The 19,693-nt window shown below is 40.0% G+C and overlaps 1 protein-coding gene across 1 annotated transcript; it reads right to left on the bottom strand.

Annotated features, from left to right (window-relative positions):
- Positions 1–5,805: 5,805 nt before the first annotated feature.
- On the bottom strand, positions 5,806–18,451 carry FBXO43 (F-box protein 43). The gene is made up of 5 exons (XM_010812178.4): positions 17,714–18,451; positions 14,128–15,610; positions 11,638–11,740; positions 6,555–6,758; positions 5,806–6,451 (listed from the first exon to the last, which is right to left on the bottom strand). Exons 1-5 carry the CDS (start codon positions 17,745–17,747, stop codon positions 6,203–6,205), a joined length of 2,073 nt encoding a protein of 690 aa, XP_010810480.1. The 5' UTR covers positions 17,748–18,451; the 3' UTR covers positions 5,806–6,202.
- Positions 18,452–19,693: the final 1,242 nt, after the last annotated feature.

Below are 19,693 nucleotides of genomic sequence, written 5' to 3'. Positions count from 1 at the left end.
TCTCAATAATACTTCTACCCTTAAATTATTACTAAGAATTCTTTAAGACTTTATTAAGTCTTTAAATAGCTGGAATAAATTTTAACATATTTATTTTGCTCATAGAAATGCCAGAATAAAATGATCAGATAGCTCTTAATTGTCACTTTCCTTTATATGACTTATGGCAAGTTTATCACCATTTTTTCCAAATTAGAGTGTCAGGAAATCTCTATCCTTCCTGGAATCAAGTTGAGGTCAAATAGAATATTATTGCCCATTAGCGAGCAATGCTCGCTAGGAGGGGCACACCTTAGGGGGAAGAGAGAGATTGCTATCCTAAATCAGTAGAAGGTAAAATATTTACTGGTTGTTCCCAGAATTAATACTAATTTTTTTCCTAATGTCTTCATTAAGAAGTGAAACAAAATAGAAGAATATAAAGTGCCAAATTTAATCACCCCTCAATAAATGATTGGTGAGCTTTTTTCTTTCTCCCACCTAGTAGTCAGGACCTGTAAGAATGTAGTCATTACTAGAATGTGGTAATACTTATTTTTGTCTTCATGCAAAGAAGATGCAAAGACCTTGGGTTGGAAGCAGTGGCCTTTCTTTGGAACTGAACTCTCAAGATCATTGTATTCATGCAATTCATTTAGCTTGTCAAATGAGATAATTGTTTAAGCCACTGATGCACTAAGGAGCTACTCTATTCAGGCAAAATTATTCTAAATTAGAAATTTTTTTCCTGGTATACCAATAGGTTTTTCTTAAATGGCAAAACAATCTTCCATTTAAGACATGGTAATCATATGCATCTTGAATTTATCAGCAAGAGTTGTGCAAACAGTTTTGTCATATACAAGCGGCTGACTACCTCTGCTAGACCCCACACTTGCTATCTGTGCAATCTTAGATTATTTAACCTGATTCCTGGTTTCCTGATATAAAACAGGAATGATAATAACTGCATTAAAGAGTCACTTAGAGTCCCTCTGAGTCATGTAAAGGACTAAGGACAGTGCCTGTACATAGCAAATGCTCAATTAACGCTTTGCTGAAAAATTTTTTCAGCCAGACATTTTTCACAAGCAGGCTAGAGGTTGACTTCACAGTTTAATTCAGCATAGTGCTAATAATATCAAGATCATATGCTGTATAGCCATAACTGTTGTTTCATTTTATTGTATTCATATATACCCAAATGTGTAGTTACACTGACTGGTATCATAAATTAAGAGTAATTTCACAATACATCATTTCATTTATTTTCCCTTATTTAAAGAAACATACTTGGAATCAGTAAGTGACTTGTACAAGGGCACAGTTAGTAAAGTTCAGGATACCAACCCTGGCTTTTTGATTTGTGGCCTAGTGTTCCTTCCAGAAAACCAAGATCATGGCATCTGGTCCCATCACTTCATGGCAAATAGTGGAAACAGTGACAGACTATTTTTTGGGGCTCCAAAATCACTGCAGATGGTGACTGCAGCCATGAAATTAAAACATGCTTACTCCTAGGAAGAAAAGTTATGACCAACCTAGACAGCATATTAAAAAGCAGACACATTGCTTTGCCAACAAAGGTCCATCTACTGAAAGCTTTGGTTTATGTATGGCTGTGAGAGTTGGACTATAAAGAAAGCTGAGCGCTGAAGAATTGATACTTTTGAACTGTGGTGTTGGAGAATTGAGAGTCCCTTGGACTGCAAGGAGATGAAACCAGTCCATCCTAAAGAAAGTCAGTCCTGAATATTCATTGGAAGGACTGATGCTGAAGCTGAAACTCTAATACTTTGGCCACCTGTTGCAATGAACTGACTCATTTGAAAAGACTCTGATGCTGGGAAAGATTGAAGGCAGGAGGAGAAGGGGATGATGGAGGATGAGATGGTTGGATGGCATCACCAACTCAATGGACACGAATTTAAGTAAACTCTGGGAGTTGGTGATGGACAGGGAGGCCTGGAATGCTTCAGTCCATGAGGTCACAAAGAGTCATACACGACTGAGCAACTCAACTGAACTGAACTGTTTCTTCCATTACACCCTAACTAGTTATAAGAAAATCAGCTAAGAGAATGAGTAGGCCAAAAAGTTTATTGATTACATATTTTAAGGCAGTTTAAGAAATCATTTATTATTAAGAAATTATTCTTATTATTACTATTTATTAAGAGACTATTTTAAAGCAATTTAAGAAATTTAAGAAATCTGACTGCAGCTCAGATCATGAACTCCTTATTGCAAAATTCAGACTTAAATTGAAGAAAGTAGGGGAAACCACTAGACCATTCAGGTATGACCTAAATCAAATCCTTTATGATTACAGAGTGGAAATCACAAATAGATTCAAGGGATTAGATCTGACAGATAGAGTCCTAAAGAACTTTGGCGGAGGTTCGTAACATTGTACAGGAGGCGGTGATCAAAACCATCCATAAGAAGAAGTGCCAAAAGGCAAAACGGTTGTCTGAGGAGGCCTTACAAATAGCTAAGAAAAGAAGAGAAGCAAATGGCAAAGGAGAAAAAGAAAGATATACCCCCTTTGAATTCAGAATTCCAAAGAATAGCAAGGAGAGATTATTAATAAAGTCTTCCTAAGTGAACAATGCAAAGAAATAGAGGAAAACAATAGAATGGGAAAGACTAGAGATCTCTTTAAGAAAATTAGAAATTCCAAGGGAACATTTCAGGCAAAAATGGGCACAAAAAAGGACAGAAATGGTATGGATCTAGCAGAAGCAGAGGATATTAAGAAGAGGTGGCAAGAATACACTGAAGAACTATACAAAAAAAATCTTAATGACCCAGATAACCATGATGGTGTGATCACTCACCTAGAGCCAGACATGTTGGAGTGCAAAATCAAGCAGGCCTTTGGAAGCATCACTACGAACAAAGCTAGTGGAGGTGATGGAATTCCAGCTGAGCTATTTCAAATTCTAAAACATGATGCTGTGAAAGTGCTGTACTCGGTATGTCAGCAAATTTGAAAAACTCAACAGTGACCACAGGACTGGGAAACGTCAGTTTTCATTCCAATCCCAAAGAAAGGCAACACCAAAGAATGCTCAAACTACTGCACAATTGCACTCATCTCACACGCTAGCAAAGTAATGCTCAAAATTCTCTAAGCTAGGCTTCAACAATATGTGAACCGTGAACTTCCAGGTGTTCAAGCTGGATTTAGAAAAGGCAGAGGAACCAGAGATCAAATTGCCAACATCTGCTGGATCAAAGAAAAAGCAAGGGAATTCCAGAAAAACATCTACTTCTGCTTCACTGACTACACTCAAGCCTTTTGACTGTGTGGATAACAACAAACTGTGGAAAATTCGTAATGAGATGGGAATACCAGACTACCTTACCTGCCTCCTGAGAAATCTGTATGCAGGTCAAGAAGCAACAGTTAGAACTGGACATGGAACAACAGACTGGTCCCAATAATGGGAAAGGAGTGCGTCAAGGCTGTATATTGTCACCCTGCTTATTTAACTTATATGCAGAGTACATCATGCAAAACGCTGGGCTGGAAGAAGCACAAGCTGGAATCAAGATTTCTGGGAGAAATATCAATAACCTCAGACATGCAGATGACACCACCCTTATGGCAGAAAGTGAAGAAGAACTAAAGAGCCTCTTGATGAAAGTGAAAGAGGAGACTGAAAAAGCCAGCTGAAAACTCAACATTCAAAAAATGAAGATCATGGCATCTGGCCCCATCACCTTATGGCAAATAGGTGGAGAAACAATGGAAACAGTGACAAACTTTATCTTCTTGGGCTCCAAAATCACTGCAGATGATGACTGCAGCCATGAAATTAAAAGACACTTTCTCCTTGGAAGAAAAGCTATGACCAACCTAGAGAGCATATTAAAAAGCAGAGATGTTACTTTACCGACAAAGGTCCATCTAGTCAAAGCTATGCTTTTTCCAGTAGTCATGTATGGTTGTGAGAGTTGGACTGTAAAGAAAGCTGAGCACTGATGAATTGATGCTTTTGAACTGTGGTGTTGGAGAAGATTCTTGAGAATCCCTTGGACTGCAAGGAGATCTAATCAGTCCATCCTAAAGGAAATCAGTCCTGAATATTCATTGGAAGGACTGATGCTGAAGCTGAATCTCCAATACTTTGGTCACCTGATGCAAAGAACTGACTCACTGAAAAAGACCGTGATGCTGGGCAAGATAGAAGGCAAGAGGAGAAAGGGGATGACAGAGGATGAGATGGTTGGATGGCATCACCGACTCAATGAACATGAGTTTGAGTAAGCTCCGGGAGTTAGTGATGGACAGGGAAGCCTGGTGTGCTGCAGTCCAAGCGGGTCACAGAGTCGGACACAACTGAGCAACTGAACTGAACTGAAGAAATCATTTAGATTCTACATTTTTGTATAATCAAGCATTAAAAATTAACAAATTATTAGGACGGCATTATAATGGTTTACCTGGATATAAAGTAACACTGGTAGCACTAAAAACAAATCTACTCATCCAATGAGTATTTACTGAGCCTCTGCTACTTGCCTGGCACCAGGCTAGGTACTCAGATACAATGGTATTTAAATCAAATATGACAGAGTCCAGGCCTTCACAGAACTTAGTCTCACGGTGAGAGAAAATTAAAGACATAAATAAAAGCACAGGATGCTGCTGGAGCTGTTGCCAGCCAGTTGCAATAATACATCAATAATTTACAATAATTAGGATAATGATTATTTTCTGGATATCTGGAGACTTTGTTTAATAAAGTTATTCATGAGTACCATGTGATCCTCTTCCAGTTAACCTACCAACCCCTTGACCTCACTGTAACTGTAAAACCTACCAATAAGAAGCTTGGAATTAGCTTCATTCATTAACTTTTGAATTCCTACTCTGATCTTTTGTCTTCACAAAGTTTTATTTTTATTATAAATTCATTTAAATGCATAGCATTAAGCCCTTACACTCTTTCACTCATATCAATTTAAATACTCATCCCAATTTAAAGCCAGAATTTTTTTTTAAATTAAACTTCCATTGTTTAACAGTTCCTTAAGTAGAGAATAACACATGGAGATTATTTATCTCTAAAACTAAGCATGGTAAAATCTACTTTTTCACCACCAGAGTGAAATAAAATATTATATTCTAGTGAACTGAGTAACCACAAAATGCCAAATGTGACATACTGAGAGGGCAGTGTGATTGTGGAACATGGAACAATAAGAAAGTGCCTCTGCATGGATTAGAGGGAGGATTCCAGGTTCCTACGCTGCAGTGCTGACCATTTCATATGTAACTAGGTAAAAGACGGAGGAGGCAATGGCACCCACTCCCGCACTCTCGCCTGGAAAAGCCCACGGCAGAGGAGCCTGGTGGGCTGCAGTCCACGGGGTCGCAAAGAGTCGGACATGACTGAGTGACTTCCCTTTCACTTTTCACTTTCCTGCATTGGAGAAGGAAATGGCAACCCACTCCAGTGTTCTTGCCTGGAGAATCCCAGGGACGGGGGAGCCTGGTGGGCTGCCGTCTCTTGGACCGCACAGTCGGACACGACTGAAGTGACTTAGCAACTTAGCAAAGGTAAAAGAAACTTGTGTGTGACTTATGGGGATTTATTAACTCACTAAGACTCTCACTGGAATAACCACATATATCTAATAATTTACTTTTTACATCTTCTTAGTTATCAATATTAAGTAAATTTTATTTAACCAGAAGTCTGCCCAAATATGACACTTGCTAAATTAAGAGAAAGATTGAGATTATAGAGTAAACTCAACAGAATTTCTGAAAACATTTTATTTCATTTTCAGTCAAATATTCAAAGATTTTGAAATCTATAAGGCCATCTGTCTCAAGTTCAAAAATTTTAATATTATCTGGAAAACTATTTTTGAAAAGTGATTAGTGAAGAACATTTCAACACATAGTGATGAAATGCAGTTTTTAAATTTTACATGAAACAGTTAAATACATATAACACTGAAAATTCTTTATTTAAAAACACTAAGTTATTAAAATGAGTAAAAACGACATAGTAAAATTAGATTTTTCCAAAACTCACTACTTCAAAGAAAACATACAATGACATGGATCATAATATATACAAAACAGGAAATAAATCATCATCTGTCATTGATGGGGAGATGTGCATGCTTTCAAAATACTCATAATTTTAAGTCACACAAAATGTTGCTCAGAGGGAATGCTTCTTTTATATTTAAAGTCTCTTTAGAGGCGTTTTAAATTCCGCTTACTCTGGGCACTTCCTGGAAGAACATCTTTTCTATTTCTTGGCTTTGCTGCTCCTCTACTACATTCTTCAGACCCATGATAAGCACACAAACACAGCACACAAAAGTCAAAGCCACAGGCTGTGCGGCTGCACAGCCCCCTTTTCTTATAAGGCTGGTACTTAGCAGGGGACTGGCACCTTGGGCAAGGTTTTAACGCTTCATCAATAAAAAGTGTTTTGGCAACCTGCAGTAAAAGCACACACACTAAATCTTCCATTTTCGCATAGAGGACAGCTTTATTTCAAACTCTAAATATTTACTCCTAATAACTTATGATAAATACTCACCTTGACATATTCTTCCTGTTTACTACTTAAGTGAGTAACAGAAGAGCTTGCTATAGGTGTCAAAACTTCTCCCCAAGGAGAAAATGTTGAAGCTTGTTCTTTCTGAAAACCTGGTGTCCTAGCCTGTGCTTGCACAGACCTTAAAGCTGATCGGTTTAACAGATGGAGCCGAGTGGCGGCATCCTCAACATTTAATATAGCCCCCTGCGGTAAAAGACAAGAGGGGTCAACACTGTCTTATCAAAAGTTCCAGGACAGCTTTCAGATGCACATGTAACATGTTTGGAAGTGGTTTCTGCACCATTGGAATTTTCTCCCTAAACCATTTTTAGAGAAAAAAAAAAAAATTCTCTTATCTAGCATTTAAAAGTCAAAGAAAAATACAAAGTTGAAACAATAAATGCTAGCTTTAAGTCTGCATCATTGGTTATTTTTCTGTTTAAGGCATCAGTTTGCAAATTTTTCCTGGAAAGGACCAGATAGTTGCAAGCTAGTCAACTGTCATTTTAGCAAACACAGCTACAGAGATATGTAAATGATGGGGCAGGGCTGTTCCAATAAAACTTATTATAAAAACACAGGTGATAGACAGGATTTGGCCACAAATCAGAGTTTATCAAGTCCCCTTTTAAGCCAAGGTGAAAGAGGAGGTAAATTTTTTCAAAATTTGCTATGGGATATCATGGAATTCTGTGAAGATTTCTTACTTCAGCCACATGTCAGAAAATTAATGGGCCTGGTTAGACCATGAAACCCAATTTGTTTGTCTGGCTTTTACAAATACCAAATACTCGTAAAACTTGATTCATTTTTACACTTGAGTTTAAACAGCTTTGATATTTTTAAAGGAGAAAAAAATATCTCTTATTTGAACTGGATTTCCACATCACTCAAATAGTTGCTGCTAAGTTGCGTCAGTCATGTCCAACTCTGTGCGACCCCATAGACAGCAGCCACCAGGCTCCCCCGTCCCTGGGATTCTCCAGGCAAGAACACTGGAGTGGGTTGCCATTTCCTTCTCCAACTCAAATAGTTAGCCAAGAAATATTTTCAGTGAATAATCCTTATAGCCTTCTATTTTGTTAAGGTCGGAAATGAGAAAAAACATTGTAGGTTTTTTTTTTTAAACAAACTGGCATCCTTAACTAATTATTAAAATGAAATGTACTATAGGTGAATTTCCTGAGTGTCCAACTATTATTGTGTTTTCTCTCCCTTGACAGCCTCTCTTTGCAGAATTGTTTCCTAAAGGGGGAAGAGGTAGAACACGAGAAATGGTAGAAGGATAAGTATAGGAATGAAGCTAGCTGGCCATGAAAAATTATGCAGTTGACAGCTTAACAACATAGGCATATGTGTAATCGATGACTACTGGTTTTTAGAAATTAGGATGAATACAGTTGAACTTACTCAAGGATTCAATACGTTACATTCTATAAATGATTTGCGGCCTAGGCTAGAAGCATATGACACAAGAGTACTCTAAAAGAAAACACCCATTGGATTTCCATGCAGTTGGCAAACACAGTGATGATGCATGCACCAAAAAATGAATAGAGATATATTGTTAAAGCGAATTTCAGCCATAGAAGAACATTCACTCATTTAACAAAGATTTCACCTAATAGGTGCCAAGTGAATAAAACAGTCTAACCCCTATCCTCCCAGAGCTTAAAATGTGGCTACTATCTCTGAACAGTGTAAGGTCTAGTAGTCAACGAAGGCAAATATTCGTTGTGTATCAACATTTTTCAAAATACAGGCACTATCACCATACCAGAATTTATTTAAATGTGAGAAGGGAGGCTCTTATTGTTGTTTATTTCCATGATTATAAGTAAAGACTACAGTAAATTAAGACATTTGATGGAAATAGTGTAATATTCCAATTTTATGGTCATTCTCACTGCTGCAAGGCAAACAGATAAAATGAGATCCTATTACACGTAACTGGTGCGTGTGCCTTTTATTTTTCACACGTAAGGATCTTTCAGTGACACTATACACATGTGAAGAAAACCATCAAACAACTTTGTTTTATAATTTTTCTGTTTTGGTTAAAGATATACATTAGGATAGTGCAGGTAGAAAGCAGCCAGTTCATTCAGGAACAAGAGGGCAAAGGGCATCTGGAATGATGTCTCTGAAGAAAAGAAGGAACAGGTAGAATACCTGGTTTATTAAGACTTACACAGAGGAGAATTCCAGTTCTGGTGGATGGTGAGTCAGGCATCTGTATAGAGAAACACTAAAAAGAAAGAACGAGTAAGAGAGAGAGAAGGAGAAGGAGAGAGAAAGGGAAAGAGAGGGAAAAGAAAGAAACTGGGCAATTATTAACTTATTAACTGTGAGGAGAAAAGTTATATAAGAAAAAAGGTGTACTAGGTATAATCATACTGTACTATACATTACGGCTGTCAAAAAGCCATAATAATCTCAACGCAGTCTTAATAATGTCAGCACCTGATTCACTAATGATGATGTAATTACATTCATAAACTAGGAGAAAAGACTTCAGAGGAAGAGCTGGGTAGACAGGTAGTAGTGAGAGGTTAGAGAACTAACCTAGTTCCTCTACAGAAAAAACTAAACAAGCAATAGCAGTGAAGACACGCCACTCAGAAATATGCAGGTGAATATCAAAAGGAAAGGAACAACTAGAGAGCTGAAACTGATTGCCTTGATGAGGCAAGAATCAAGAGCAGGAAGGGCAGGAAAACACGTGTTTTGTTATAAGCTTCAAAGTCCAATTTGATGTTTTAAACCACGTACTTGTTTTTAGTTTTTAAAAAATTTAAAGTAAATCAAAATAAGGGGGAAAACTCAAGTAAGGAAAAAAATAGAGTTCTTTAGGAAACCAAGTCTTTTTAAAAAGTAGGATATAAGGTAGAATACTTTATCTAGAATTACCCAAAGGCTTGCCAATGTTTCTTTTACATAGGATGTAAGGAATGCATGGAGCTAAAAGCTTAATATGAACAGGTACTTTCTTAAAAATTTGTTTTTTGGTCTGTCCTTAGCAGTAGGGTGCCACTCTAAAAAGATATGTTAAGAAGGCAATTAATATCTTCAATATTATAAGCTCCCAGAGCCAGCAGCTGCAGCAGTAAGCAGCTTGTGAAGGATTATCATAGGTGAGAAGATAAAACTCATTTTCAAATAAAATAAAAGTCAATACTTTAGTTAACAGCAGTCCCTAATATTTCCTTGGAATGAGAAAACCCTCAATCTGTATCTGGGTGTTCATATTTGTTTATACTATGATTCATTTCCCTGGAGGCTCAGGTGGTAAAGAATCCGCCTGCACTGTGGGAGACCTGGGTTCCCTCCCTGGGTTCAGAAGATCCCCTGGAGGAGGGCATGGCAACCCACTCCAGTATTCTTGCCTGAAGAATCCCCATGGACAGAGGAGCCTGGCAGGCTACAGTCTGTGGGGTCGCAAAGAGTCAGACACGACTGAGCGACTAAGCACAACACAACATGCTTCATTTCAATTATATTTAGCCAAATTATAAGTTTACTTGTGTTATTATGTACTTTTTACTAGAATAAGAATAAGGAAGTTGATTCTGAGTTTCTCTTGGCATTTATGCCTAAGTAAGGTCTAAAAGTTGAATACATAGTAAATATGGGTACTAGAGTCATCAGATATCTATTACACAAAATAGTGTCCCCATGAAGAATTAATCGGCTTCTATAAAAATTTGCTTATAACTTCAGGGCTGGACCTCAAATCTTTAAGCAAGTGCAGGTTCATGATGCTTTACAAGTACTAAGCTGCCATGCTCACTCACCTCCAGGCCTTCATGTATGCTATTCCCTCTGCTGAAACAACTTTCCTGTCTAACTCATTATTCAAGTCTCAGCTGAGATGCATTTTTTCCTTCTCTTGATCCCCAAGTATCAAACACTTCTTTTAAATGTCCTAATAGAGATAACTCTGAGCTTCCTCTAACACACCTGTATTGTAATCACTTGTTTATATTAGGTGTACGAGCTCCAAGAGAGCAGGGATCATGTCAAAAATGTTCACAACTGTAATGTGAGCAACTGGCATATACTATCTACTCAAGATTCTCCTTGAGTAGAGTATACTACAAGTATACTACATCAAGACTGGATGATTTAGTCACTAAGTCATGTCCAACTCTTGCAACCCCATAGACTGGAGCCCTCCAGGCTCCTCTGTCCCTGGGATTTCCCAGGCAAGGATACTCAAGTGGGTTGCCATTTCCATCTCCAGGGGAGCTTCCCAATCCTGGGGTCAAACAGGCGTCTCCTGCATTGGCAAGCGGTCTTCTGCATTGCAAGCAGATTCTTTACGGCTGAGCCACTAGGGAAGCACATAAAAGACTGAATAGATAATGCTATGCTGCTGCTGCTGCTAAGTCACTTCAGTCGTGTCCGACTCTGTGCGACCCAATGGACAGCAGCCCACCAGGCTCCCCCGTCCCTGGGATTCTCCAGGCAAGAACACTGGAGTGGGTTGCCATTTCCTTCTCCAATGCATGAAAGTGAAAACTGAAAGTGAAGTCACTCAGTCGTATCCGACTCTTAGCGACCCCACGGACTTCAGCCTACCAGGCTCCTCTGTCCATGGGATTTTCCAGGCAAGAGTACTGGAGTGGGGTGCCATTGCCTTCTCCAGATAATGCTATAACAATATCTAATTATGAACAGGATTTGGCATATCCTATTAAAATGGTATCAAATACTCATAACAGCATATATACTTAAACAACAAAACCCAGCAAGATGTTCTTCATTTCAGTTAGTCCACTCCGTTTATGGACTTGGTAGAGATGGAGTTTGGGGGCAGCGGGGAATGAGTTTATGAATGTGGGAGTTCCCTGGCGGCCTAGTAGTTAGGATTTGGGGCTTTCACTGCCATTCAATCCCTGGTGGGGGAACTGAGATTCTGCAAGAGTGTGGTGTGGCCAAAGGATTAAAAAAGGACTTACGAGTGAATGTTGATAAAGAGAAAGATTAAAGAATAGCAGGAAAACCAAATTAGGTTGTCCAGACATATGTGATTATCAGATACTCATACAAATATGTTTTAGAATAGCATTATATACATTACCTCAGAATTTGTTTTCAGTTGTGTGATATGTAATTTCCTCCTTCGATTTGCTTTTTTATCTTGAACAATAATTTCGCGCCAATTTCTGCTCACTTTCCAAACACTGTAACAAAAAGATCAGTCCTTATATTGCATATATGCCACAGAATTAGCTTTTTTTACATATGGCAATAAGAGAAACCTGTTTTTAAAGATTTTGGATAGCTAATTTAAAGCTAAAATTTCACATTAAAAATATGACTTGATTTGCATAGCTGTGAAAGAAGACCTATTAAAATACGTCAGCATCATATTGATAGGTTACTATCTTATAAATGGTTAAGGAAATAAAACAAAGTTTCATATAAACCCAAGTGAGTCCACTGGGAGACTGATTAAGAGGATTTAACTTACATGTAACACTAATATTTAAAACTTGGAACATGACATGCCACAAATGATTATCAGCTACAGTGCAACAGATTATATAAATTTCTCCTATTATTGTATTTAACAAATATCTGTCATTTTGAGTAAACAAACACAAAAACAATCAATCCTGTATTGGAACTACTAAATGCCAGATAAGCTGAGCCCTGAACAACATCAGTATTCTTGCATGGAAAATCCCATGGACAGAGGAGTGTGTGGGCTACAGTTCGTTGCGTTGCAAAGAGTCAGACACGACTGAGTGACTAAGCACATACCTGAACAACATGGCTTTGAACTCTGTGGGTCCACTTACATGTGGATTTTTTCCCACGGTAAATACTACACAGCCCCTGGTCAGTTGAATCCAGGGATGCCGAACCATGGATGTGGAGAGCTGACTATAAGTTATACAAAGATTTTAGGCTGCACACCAGAGGGTCAGCACCCCTATTTTCTGGTTGTCCAAGGGTCAGCTATAATAAATATTATTATGAGCAGCACTACAAAGTTTTTATTTTGTAAACCAAAGTTTATGAGAACAAAGCAGCTAAAGAAAAAAACATAATTTATGTCCAGTGAGTGCTTATTTATCAATAAAAGTGAATGAGGTTAGGAGAAGGTTATGGAGGGCCCCAGGTTACACCTGAGTTGTCAACACTACTCTCCTTCCAGCTACCTCAGTTGCCATTGCCTCTCGCAAAGAGTTGGACACGACTGAGCAACTGAACTGAACTGAACCAAAGCTGACACAGGTGCCTTGAATCAGATAGAGAGGAACTGGCAGAAAGTCACTCATTAATGGAGAAGAAATGAGCCATCAATACATAGTTGGGTGTTTGCCTCAGCTATTTCAACTGAGTCCAGTCTCTCACATTTCCAAGAATAAGCACTGACAAGTTACACATGCACTCTGCAGTGCAAATACTAGAAATTTTGAGGGATGAGCAGGGAAGGCAATTATTGCAATGTGAACTTTCACTTACATTGCAATATGACTGAATACCATTTGTCCCACAAGCAAGCACCTAAAAGGGTCAGCCAAGTTTTAACTAGTCTGTATCCAAATATTCCATCGTGTAAAAACAAAACCCCTATATCATAGCCATATCCCTGATTTTTTTAAAAAAATAATTTATCTCATTTGAACATTTTTTAAGGCATAGACATATAGGTCATTAATCTTTCTTATTATCCTATTTGAGTTACACCAAAGACACTCCTGATCAAATTCTATTTCACTATTCTGAAAGGACTGAAACCTTAACAAGAGTTTGTGGGGAAATACGCGCTTAGAAATCAGAGGGCTCAGTTATAGATCTGCATCCATTCCTATCTCCTTGAGTGACTGTTGGCAGGTCGCTTAACTTCTCTAGAGCTCAGTTTTCTCATCTGCAAATACGTGATAGGACTAGACATTTCAGAAGACTTCTAGCAATGAAATTCTACAATTCTGTACAATAACCGACACTTAGTTTATGATGGCGGAGCCTGGTGGGCTGCCGTGTATGGGGTCGCACAGAGTCGGACACGACTGAAGCAACTTAGCAGCAGCAGCAGTTTATGGGGGAAAGGTGAAGAAGGGTTTCAATAGAAGTAGGAGTCAGAAAAGAATAAGGATTCGATGAAACAAACTCTTGACATATACCTATGGAAAAAGAGACTGACTAACTCTCTCACTTGTCCTGCCTCAACCATGACCTTGCAGAAATCCTGTTCCACATGGCTTCTCTCCTTCCTGGTCCTGGCATACCAATGGGGCTTGTCTTCTGATAGTCCTGCACTTTGCAAAACTGCCAGTATAAACAAAGTCTCAATTTAGTCTTGTAACTAGTTCCTATCCTCAATACTTCTATATATGTGACTCAGTTTCTGTTTACTTATGAAGCAGCATTCAAGATACTGAAATTTCTGACACTGAAGAATTTCACTTAACCATTTTGATAAAATATAAAGTAACCAAGGCAGAGATAATAAAACAAAATTTTAAAAAGCTATTCAACTAACAGAAAAGTTTTCCACCTTAAAAAAAAGAAAGTGATAAAAAGGCAGTTTTATTTCAGGGGGAAAAAAAAATCTTACCTACACAGGCTTTCCGCAGTCAAGGAATCTAAAACCATAGCAAGAACATGCTTTAGATTTCTGTACTTTAATTCTGTTAAGATGTCCAGTTTTTCTATACCCATTTTCTTGCCAATCAGTCCTGCAAGTACACGCTGTAGTACAGCTATTTTCCCCCCGTCCCTTTCTTCTAACAATTCATGTGCACCGTTTTGCTGGAATCTTTTCCTTCTGCTTTTCATAAAAAGCTCATGAACTAATTGCAAGGCTGGGGTCTTTGATAAATTCTTAAAGCTTAAATCCTCACTCTTATTGTCACTGCTCGGCTGGCTCTCCGAAACGTCTGAAGTGGTCGCTGGTGTTGATTCAGAGCTAGAGAGGTAGGTCTGGTTTTCTTCTTCTGTCTCAGATTGTGAGCCTTGCTCCCGAAGGGTGGACAGTCTTCTCAATCTTCCAAGACGCCTTGACTTTTTTATGGTGTCCCTGACTTTGAGAGTTCCCTTATGTTTCTGAAGTAGTTCTTGGAAAGAGCCCTCTTGCTCAGATAGGGAATCTTCTGATTTATCCAAGCAAAGTGAGTTGAAACCGCTGTCTTCAGGGGTCGAAATATTGCGTCTCACTCCAGCTGAAGGAGAGAATCTTCGACTTGCGTTAAATTTAACACTTGGTACAAGATTACTGATTGGAGTCACAAATATGTCCTCATCTGTTCTACAGCTTGTTCCACCAACAGAAGAGCCCAGAAGTTCAGGATATGTATTCTCATTATTAATACATAGACTGCTGTCACTAAAGTCATGTGTGATAGAGTCTTTAAAATTACTGCCCTGAATCGGAGATATACATTCAACTTCAAATAGGCCACAGTCATCTTTGGAATCATCCACTGTGGAAGTCTTCTGTTGAGAAAAATCAAGTCTCAATTTTTGACTGCTGGAAGTTACTTCTCCTGTTCTCAAAGTGCTAGTAACTGAAGAACTAAAATTACCTTGCCTTGGAAAACCTGAAGCACTGCTTGGAATATTTTTTTCTAAATTGGGAACTTGGCTTGTACAACTTTCTAGGGAACTGCTGTGTGATTCAACGTCCCTGTCTAGAAGAGAGAAAGATATGTCCAATCTTCTGCGCAGCAAATGTTTTTTTCTACTGACTTTAGGAGTTTCGCAAAGTTCTGGGGTTTTATCATTTTCCTTCCTGAGGAAGACAAATCTCTTTCTTTGAATGGGAGACTCTAAACTATAGGTTAAGGCCAAACTTGAAGTTTCAGGATATTCGTGGATCAATGTTGAGCCTCTTTCTTTCTTTCCAAATAATTCTTTATCTGTATTATCAAAGCTGCACGATTTTAACAGCTCACTGTAGCCACTATCTTGAAAAGAAGATGTGGAACAAAGGTCTCCAAAGCTGGAGGACTTGACTCTGACAATAGGAGAGTCCACCTCATTTCCTGCTCCAGTGCCAGCTTCACCTGAATGCCTTTCTGACATCTTCAAAATCTCTGTTTCTACAAAGTGAAAACAAATTTTATTCTTCCTTTGAAATTAATAGCCTGGCAGCTAATACCAAAATACTTGTTATGAGCACAGATGATTATGGAAAATTGTACGGCAATAAAAAAAGTTACTTTAAAAAAACAAATCTCCTCTGCAATATACTCATGTATATCTTACATACGACAGTGTTTCAACATCATAAAGACCAAAATTTCCGGGATATAAATATTCACAGATTACCTGACTAAGCATAGTCTAGGCACTGTGCACAGATATTTTCATTAACTACACTTGAGGAAAAAAACCTCAGGGCATAATTTTTAGATGATTGTATTACCTTATAATTTTTACAGCGCTAAAGTACATTATTGTAGTTCTAACATTCTAGCTTATTTGTGCTGGCCTATATTTAGTCAAGTGGATATTTCCTTCCAGATTTCTGCAATGTAAATAAAGATGCTTAAAAAAAACGATATGCTGATTTTGACCACTGGTCAAGTGAGTCAGCCACTAGGATAAACAGCAATTCAGCAAAGCAACTCTAGGATAATGTTACTCATACTTGTAACATGGGCTTGTCTCAGAAACCTGGTCTTTCTGACCATTCACAAGGTCTGAATTCCAAGGCTTTCACCTTTGCAAAGGCTCTTTGGCTCACTGATAAATTAGTAACATATTCTTGAGCTAACCAAAATGAACCAAAGCCCCACAGGCCATCTCAAACCTGGCAGGTTATACTCATTCGTGTCTCATCTGGTAAATATTTTCTACACGGGAACCCACTCTTTATAATATTCTTAAATTGAAAATAAAGAATTTAAGTACATTACTTAGAGAAGAAATGTGATTCAGTATTATATTTGCAAGGAAGGACACTAGGAAACATTTCACTTTTTTTAAGGAAATACTTGACTCTTTAACCTTTTCAACCTTATCACTGCGTTCCTTTTTAGGAACTTGAATTAAATCTTAAACTTTTTAGAAACTTGAATTAAATCTTAAAGTATAAGAAAGTTATTTCTCCAGATTATTCAAAGGACTCTAAGAAAACTGTCATTCTTTTAAAGTTTTCTCCAGACCGAAAACATGATTCTTCTCTAAAAGATCCTGGGAAGATATATTGTTAGTTGAGTATACTGGGAACGTTATTTATGCCTAAGTTCTATCAGTTAAACATGTAAGTGAATATGTTTTTTAAAAAATTACTATTCTAACCAAAAAACCAAATTGTTTATTTGTGGTGCAATGATCGTTATTACTGGGCAAAGTAAGTGTTTTTCAACTTTTAAAACTTATATTCTATTTTGGTAAATCTCACACATGTTCTCTTCTGATTTAGATTCCCTCAGATTGTGACAATCACTGATCTCTTCTGTACCTGCTTACCAGCCAAGATGATCAAATTTTGCTTTCTGTATTTCATATTTTAAAACAATTTTTGTTTTCAAATTACACCTCCACACACGAATGTTTCCTACTCTCCGAAAATCACTTTATTAAGTAATAGTTTTCTCTCATGTCATTTGGTAAAGTTAGGTCCGAGCCTTTTTAAAACGTTTAAAAATTAAAACAAATGTAACTATTCTTCTACTTCACCACTAGGTGTCTCACCATGCTCGAATTTGGGAACCTGAGAGGCAAATTGATGGAAACAAAAGCAGGGATGCAAATAAAATCCTCTCCCCGCTACAAACCACAGACCACTTGCTTTAAACATACAAAAAACTTCCGATTTTCCTTTTGTTCATCTACCCATTTGAAATTGCTTCCACCGTGCTTTCTCTGGTGTCATCATTTTTTTTTCATCTTTCATCATTTTCAACCCAAGACACTGGTCTCAAAATGTGGTTTTTCAAACTTCAAAAGTATTTATGCAAAATCGTGGAATGCCGGTTGACTAGCTCAGTTTCACTGATCCAACAGTTCACTGACGAAACAAACAAGCCTCTTCAATATTCATTTTTTTAAAATCAAGCTCCTGATAAGGATTAAGAACACACATCTCTATAGTGCTCTTTGAAAAAGAAAAACAAAACAAACACTGGTTAACTCAATGAAGTACTTAAAGTTATTAAAACCGAATTTCCTTCATTTGTTAAAGTACAACATCTTACCATCAGTAAATCTCGAGTTCTTAGACGCCAACATTACGTAGGCTTCCGATAAAGGAAATTTCTCACTTTGCCTTTAAAATTCACGCCAAAGTAATACCACTTAAAGAGACAACTAAATAATTTTAAACAATTAATGGAAACGTGCAGTAGCAGCACGATGCCGGCTAAGATTTGAAGGATACCTCAAGTACGTGCTATCGGGATTATTTTCTAACGCTTTAAAAGACCTAAATCACTTTGAATTCCCCCCAGCTTTCCAGACAACAGAAATTGTCATATCTCTGTGTGCTCCAGCTAGTCTCGGGACGGAGGAAAACGGCCCCAATTCGGCTCTCTGACCACGCAGGGTCAGCTGCTGCGCGGTCGTCTCCTGCACGAGGTGCCGTCGGCGGGTGGCTGGTTAACGGTCTCCCCGGGGGCTTCAACCAGGCCGCTCGTCGGTCCGCGGACCCTCCCCAGGCCGGGCTGGCTGAGGGAGGCCGGGCCGGCCCCAGGACGCCGCCGACGGGCCGAGGACGGGCGGGCGTCGCCTAGAACCAGAGCGAGAGGAAGGCGAACCGTGTCGGGGCGCCTCTCTCGTCGCGGGCCCTGGGAAGCTGAGCGGGCGCCGGGCTGGGGACGCCCAGAGGCCAGCCGCCCTCACGCACCTGGCGTCCCCGCTCCCGCCCACCTGGGGGCCCCGGGGCGGCCGCGCCCACCGCGCCGACGTGCCGGGCGGGGATGTGTGGGCGGCAGCCGCCCGAGCGCCGCCGAGGAGCCGCGGCCTCGTCCCCAGGGATGCTCGGCTATGGCAACCTCCACGCCGGGTCCGCGTGGGGCCGCCGCCTTTTCCCTCCTTCGGTTTGAACTGCCCGCCCTGAGTAACCGCCCCGCCCCGCGCCGCGCCGCCCCGCCCCTTCCTCCCGCCGGCCGCCGCCCCGCGACCCCGCAGACCCCCGGCCCCGCCTGCGCCCGGGGGCTCCGTCTCTGCTTTGCCGGCGCCCTCACCGCACCGAGGCACCCGCGTGCGTGCTCAACCGCTTCAGTTGTGTCAGACTCACTGTGACCCCGCGGACTGTAGCCCGCCAGGCTCCTCCGTACATGGGATTCTCCAGACGAGAACACGAGTGGTTTCCCATTTCCTCCTCCAGGGGATCTTCCCGACCCAGGGATCGAATCTGCGTCTCCTAAGTCTCCTACATTGGCAGGCGGGTTCTTTACCACTGAGTGAGTGAGTCCGACTCTTTGCAACCCCATGGACTTTACATACCATGGAATTCTCCAGGCCAGAATACTGGAATGGGTAGCCTTTCCCTCTCCAGGGGATCTTCCCAAGCCAGGGATCGAAGCCAGGGATCGAACCCAGGTCTCCCGCATTGCAGGCGGATTCTTTACCACCTGAGCCACAAGGGAAGCCCTCTTTACCACTAGCTCCACCTGGAAAGCCCCTCTGAGGCACCTAAGGGCTTTCCAATTTGATAGGCTCTTTCTCACGCCCCCCAACTTCCCGCCCCTCATCCCACCCACCCCATCTCCGCCCCCCACCCCGCACCACCCCCACCAACCCCATCTCCGTTTTAACTTCGGGCAACACTGTATAGAAAGGTCCTATACAGGTCCTAGGCGCCATGCATGCTAGGTTGCTTTAGTTGTGTCCGACTCTTTTCGACCCTACGGACTGACTAGCCCGCCGGGCTCCTCTGTCCATGGGGATTCCCCACCCAGGGATCGAACTGGCATCTCATGTCTCCTGCACTGGCAGGCGGATTTTTTACCGCTAGCGCCGTCTGGGAAATCCAATAGGTCCTACTGTGGGATGCTATTAAAAACAATGTAGGAGAACGTTCACTTAAAGATGTTTCCGGAGATGAAGCGTGAAAAGCAGGTTACAAACCGAATGCCATCCTTTAGAAGTACAGCTATACACAGGATAAGATCTGAAAGATATGACTAACTTGGTTACAGCATCTGTAAACTAGATTATGCTTGTTTTTTGTTTTT

The sequence above is a fragment of the Bos taurus genome, chromosome 14, assembly GCF_002263795.3.
Source record: "Bos taurus isolate L1 Dominette 01449 registration number 42190680 breed Hereford chromosome 14, ARS-UCD2.0, whole genome shotgun sequence".
NCBI lineage: Eukaryota > Metazoa > Chordata > Mammalia > Artiodactyla > Bovidae > Bos > Bos taurus.
The sequence above is the reverse complement of the archived record's forward strand: the minus strand, read 5'-3'. Positions and strand labels throughout refer to the sequence as shown.

What these genes read in the sequence shown, in the direction of transcription:
- FBXO43 (XM_010812178.4), bottom strand. Translation starts at nt 17,747, where the DNA reads ATGTTGGCGTCTAAGAACTCGAGATTTACTGATG. An exon ending in ACTGCGGAAAGCCTGTGTAG is followed by an intron (nt 11,741 to 14,127) that starts GTAAGATTTTTT and finishes TTTTTGTTACAG; the next exon opens with TGTTTGGAAAGTGAGCAGAA. An exon ending in AACAGGAAGAATATGTCAAG is followed by an intron (nt 6,452 to 6,554) that starts GTGAGTATTTAT and finishes CTTTTACTGCAG; the next exon opens with GTTGCCAAAACACTTTTTAT.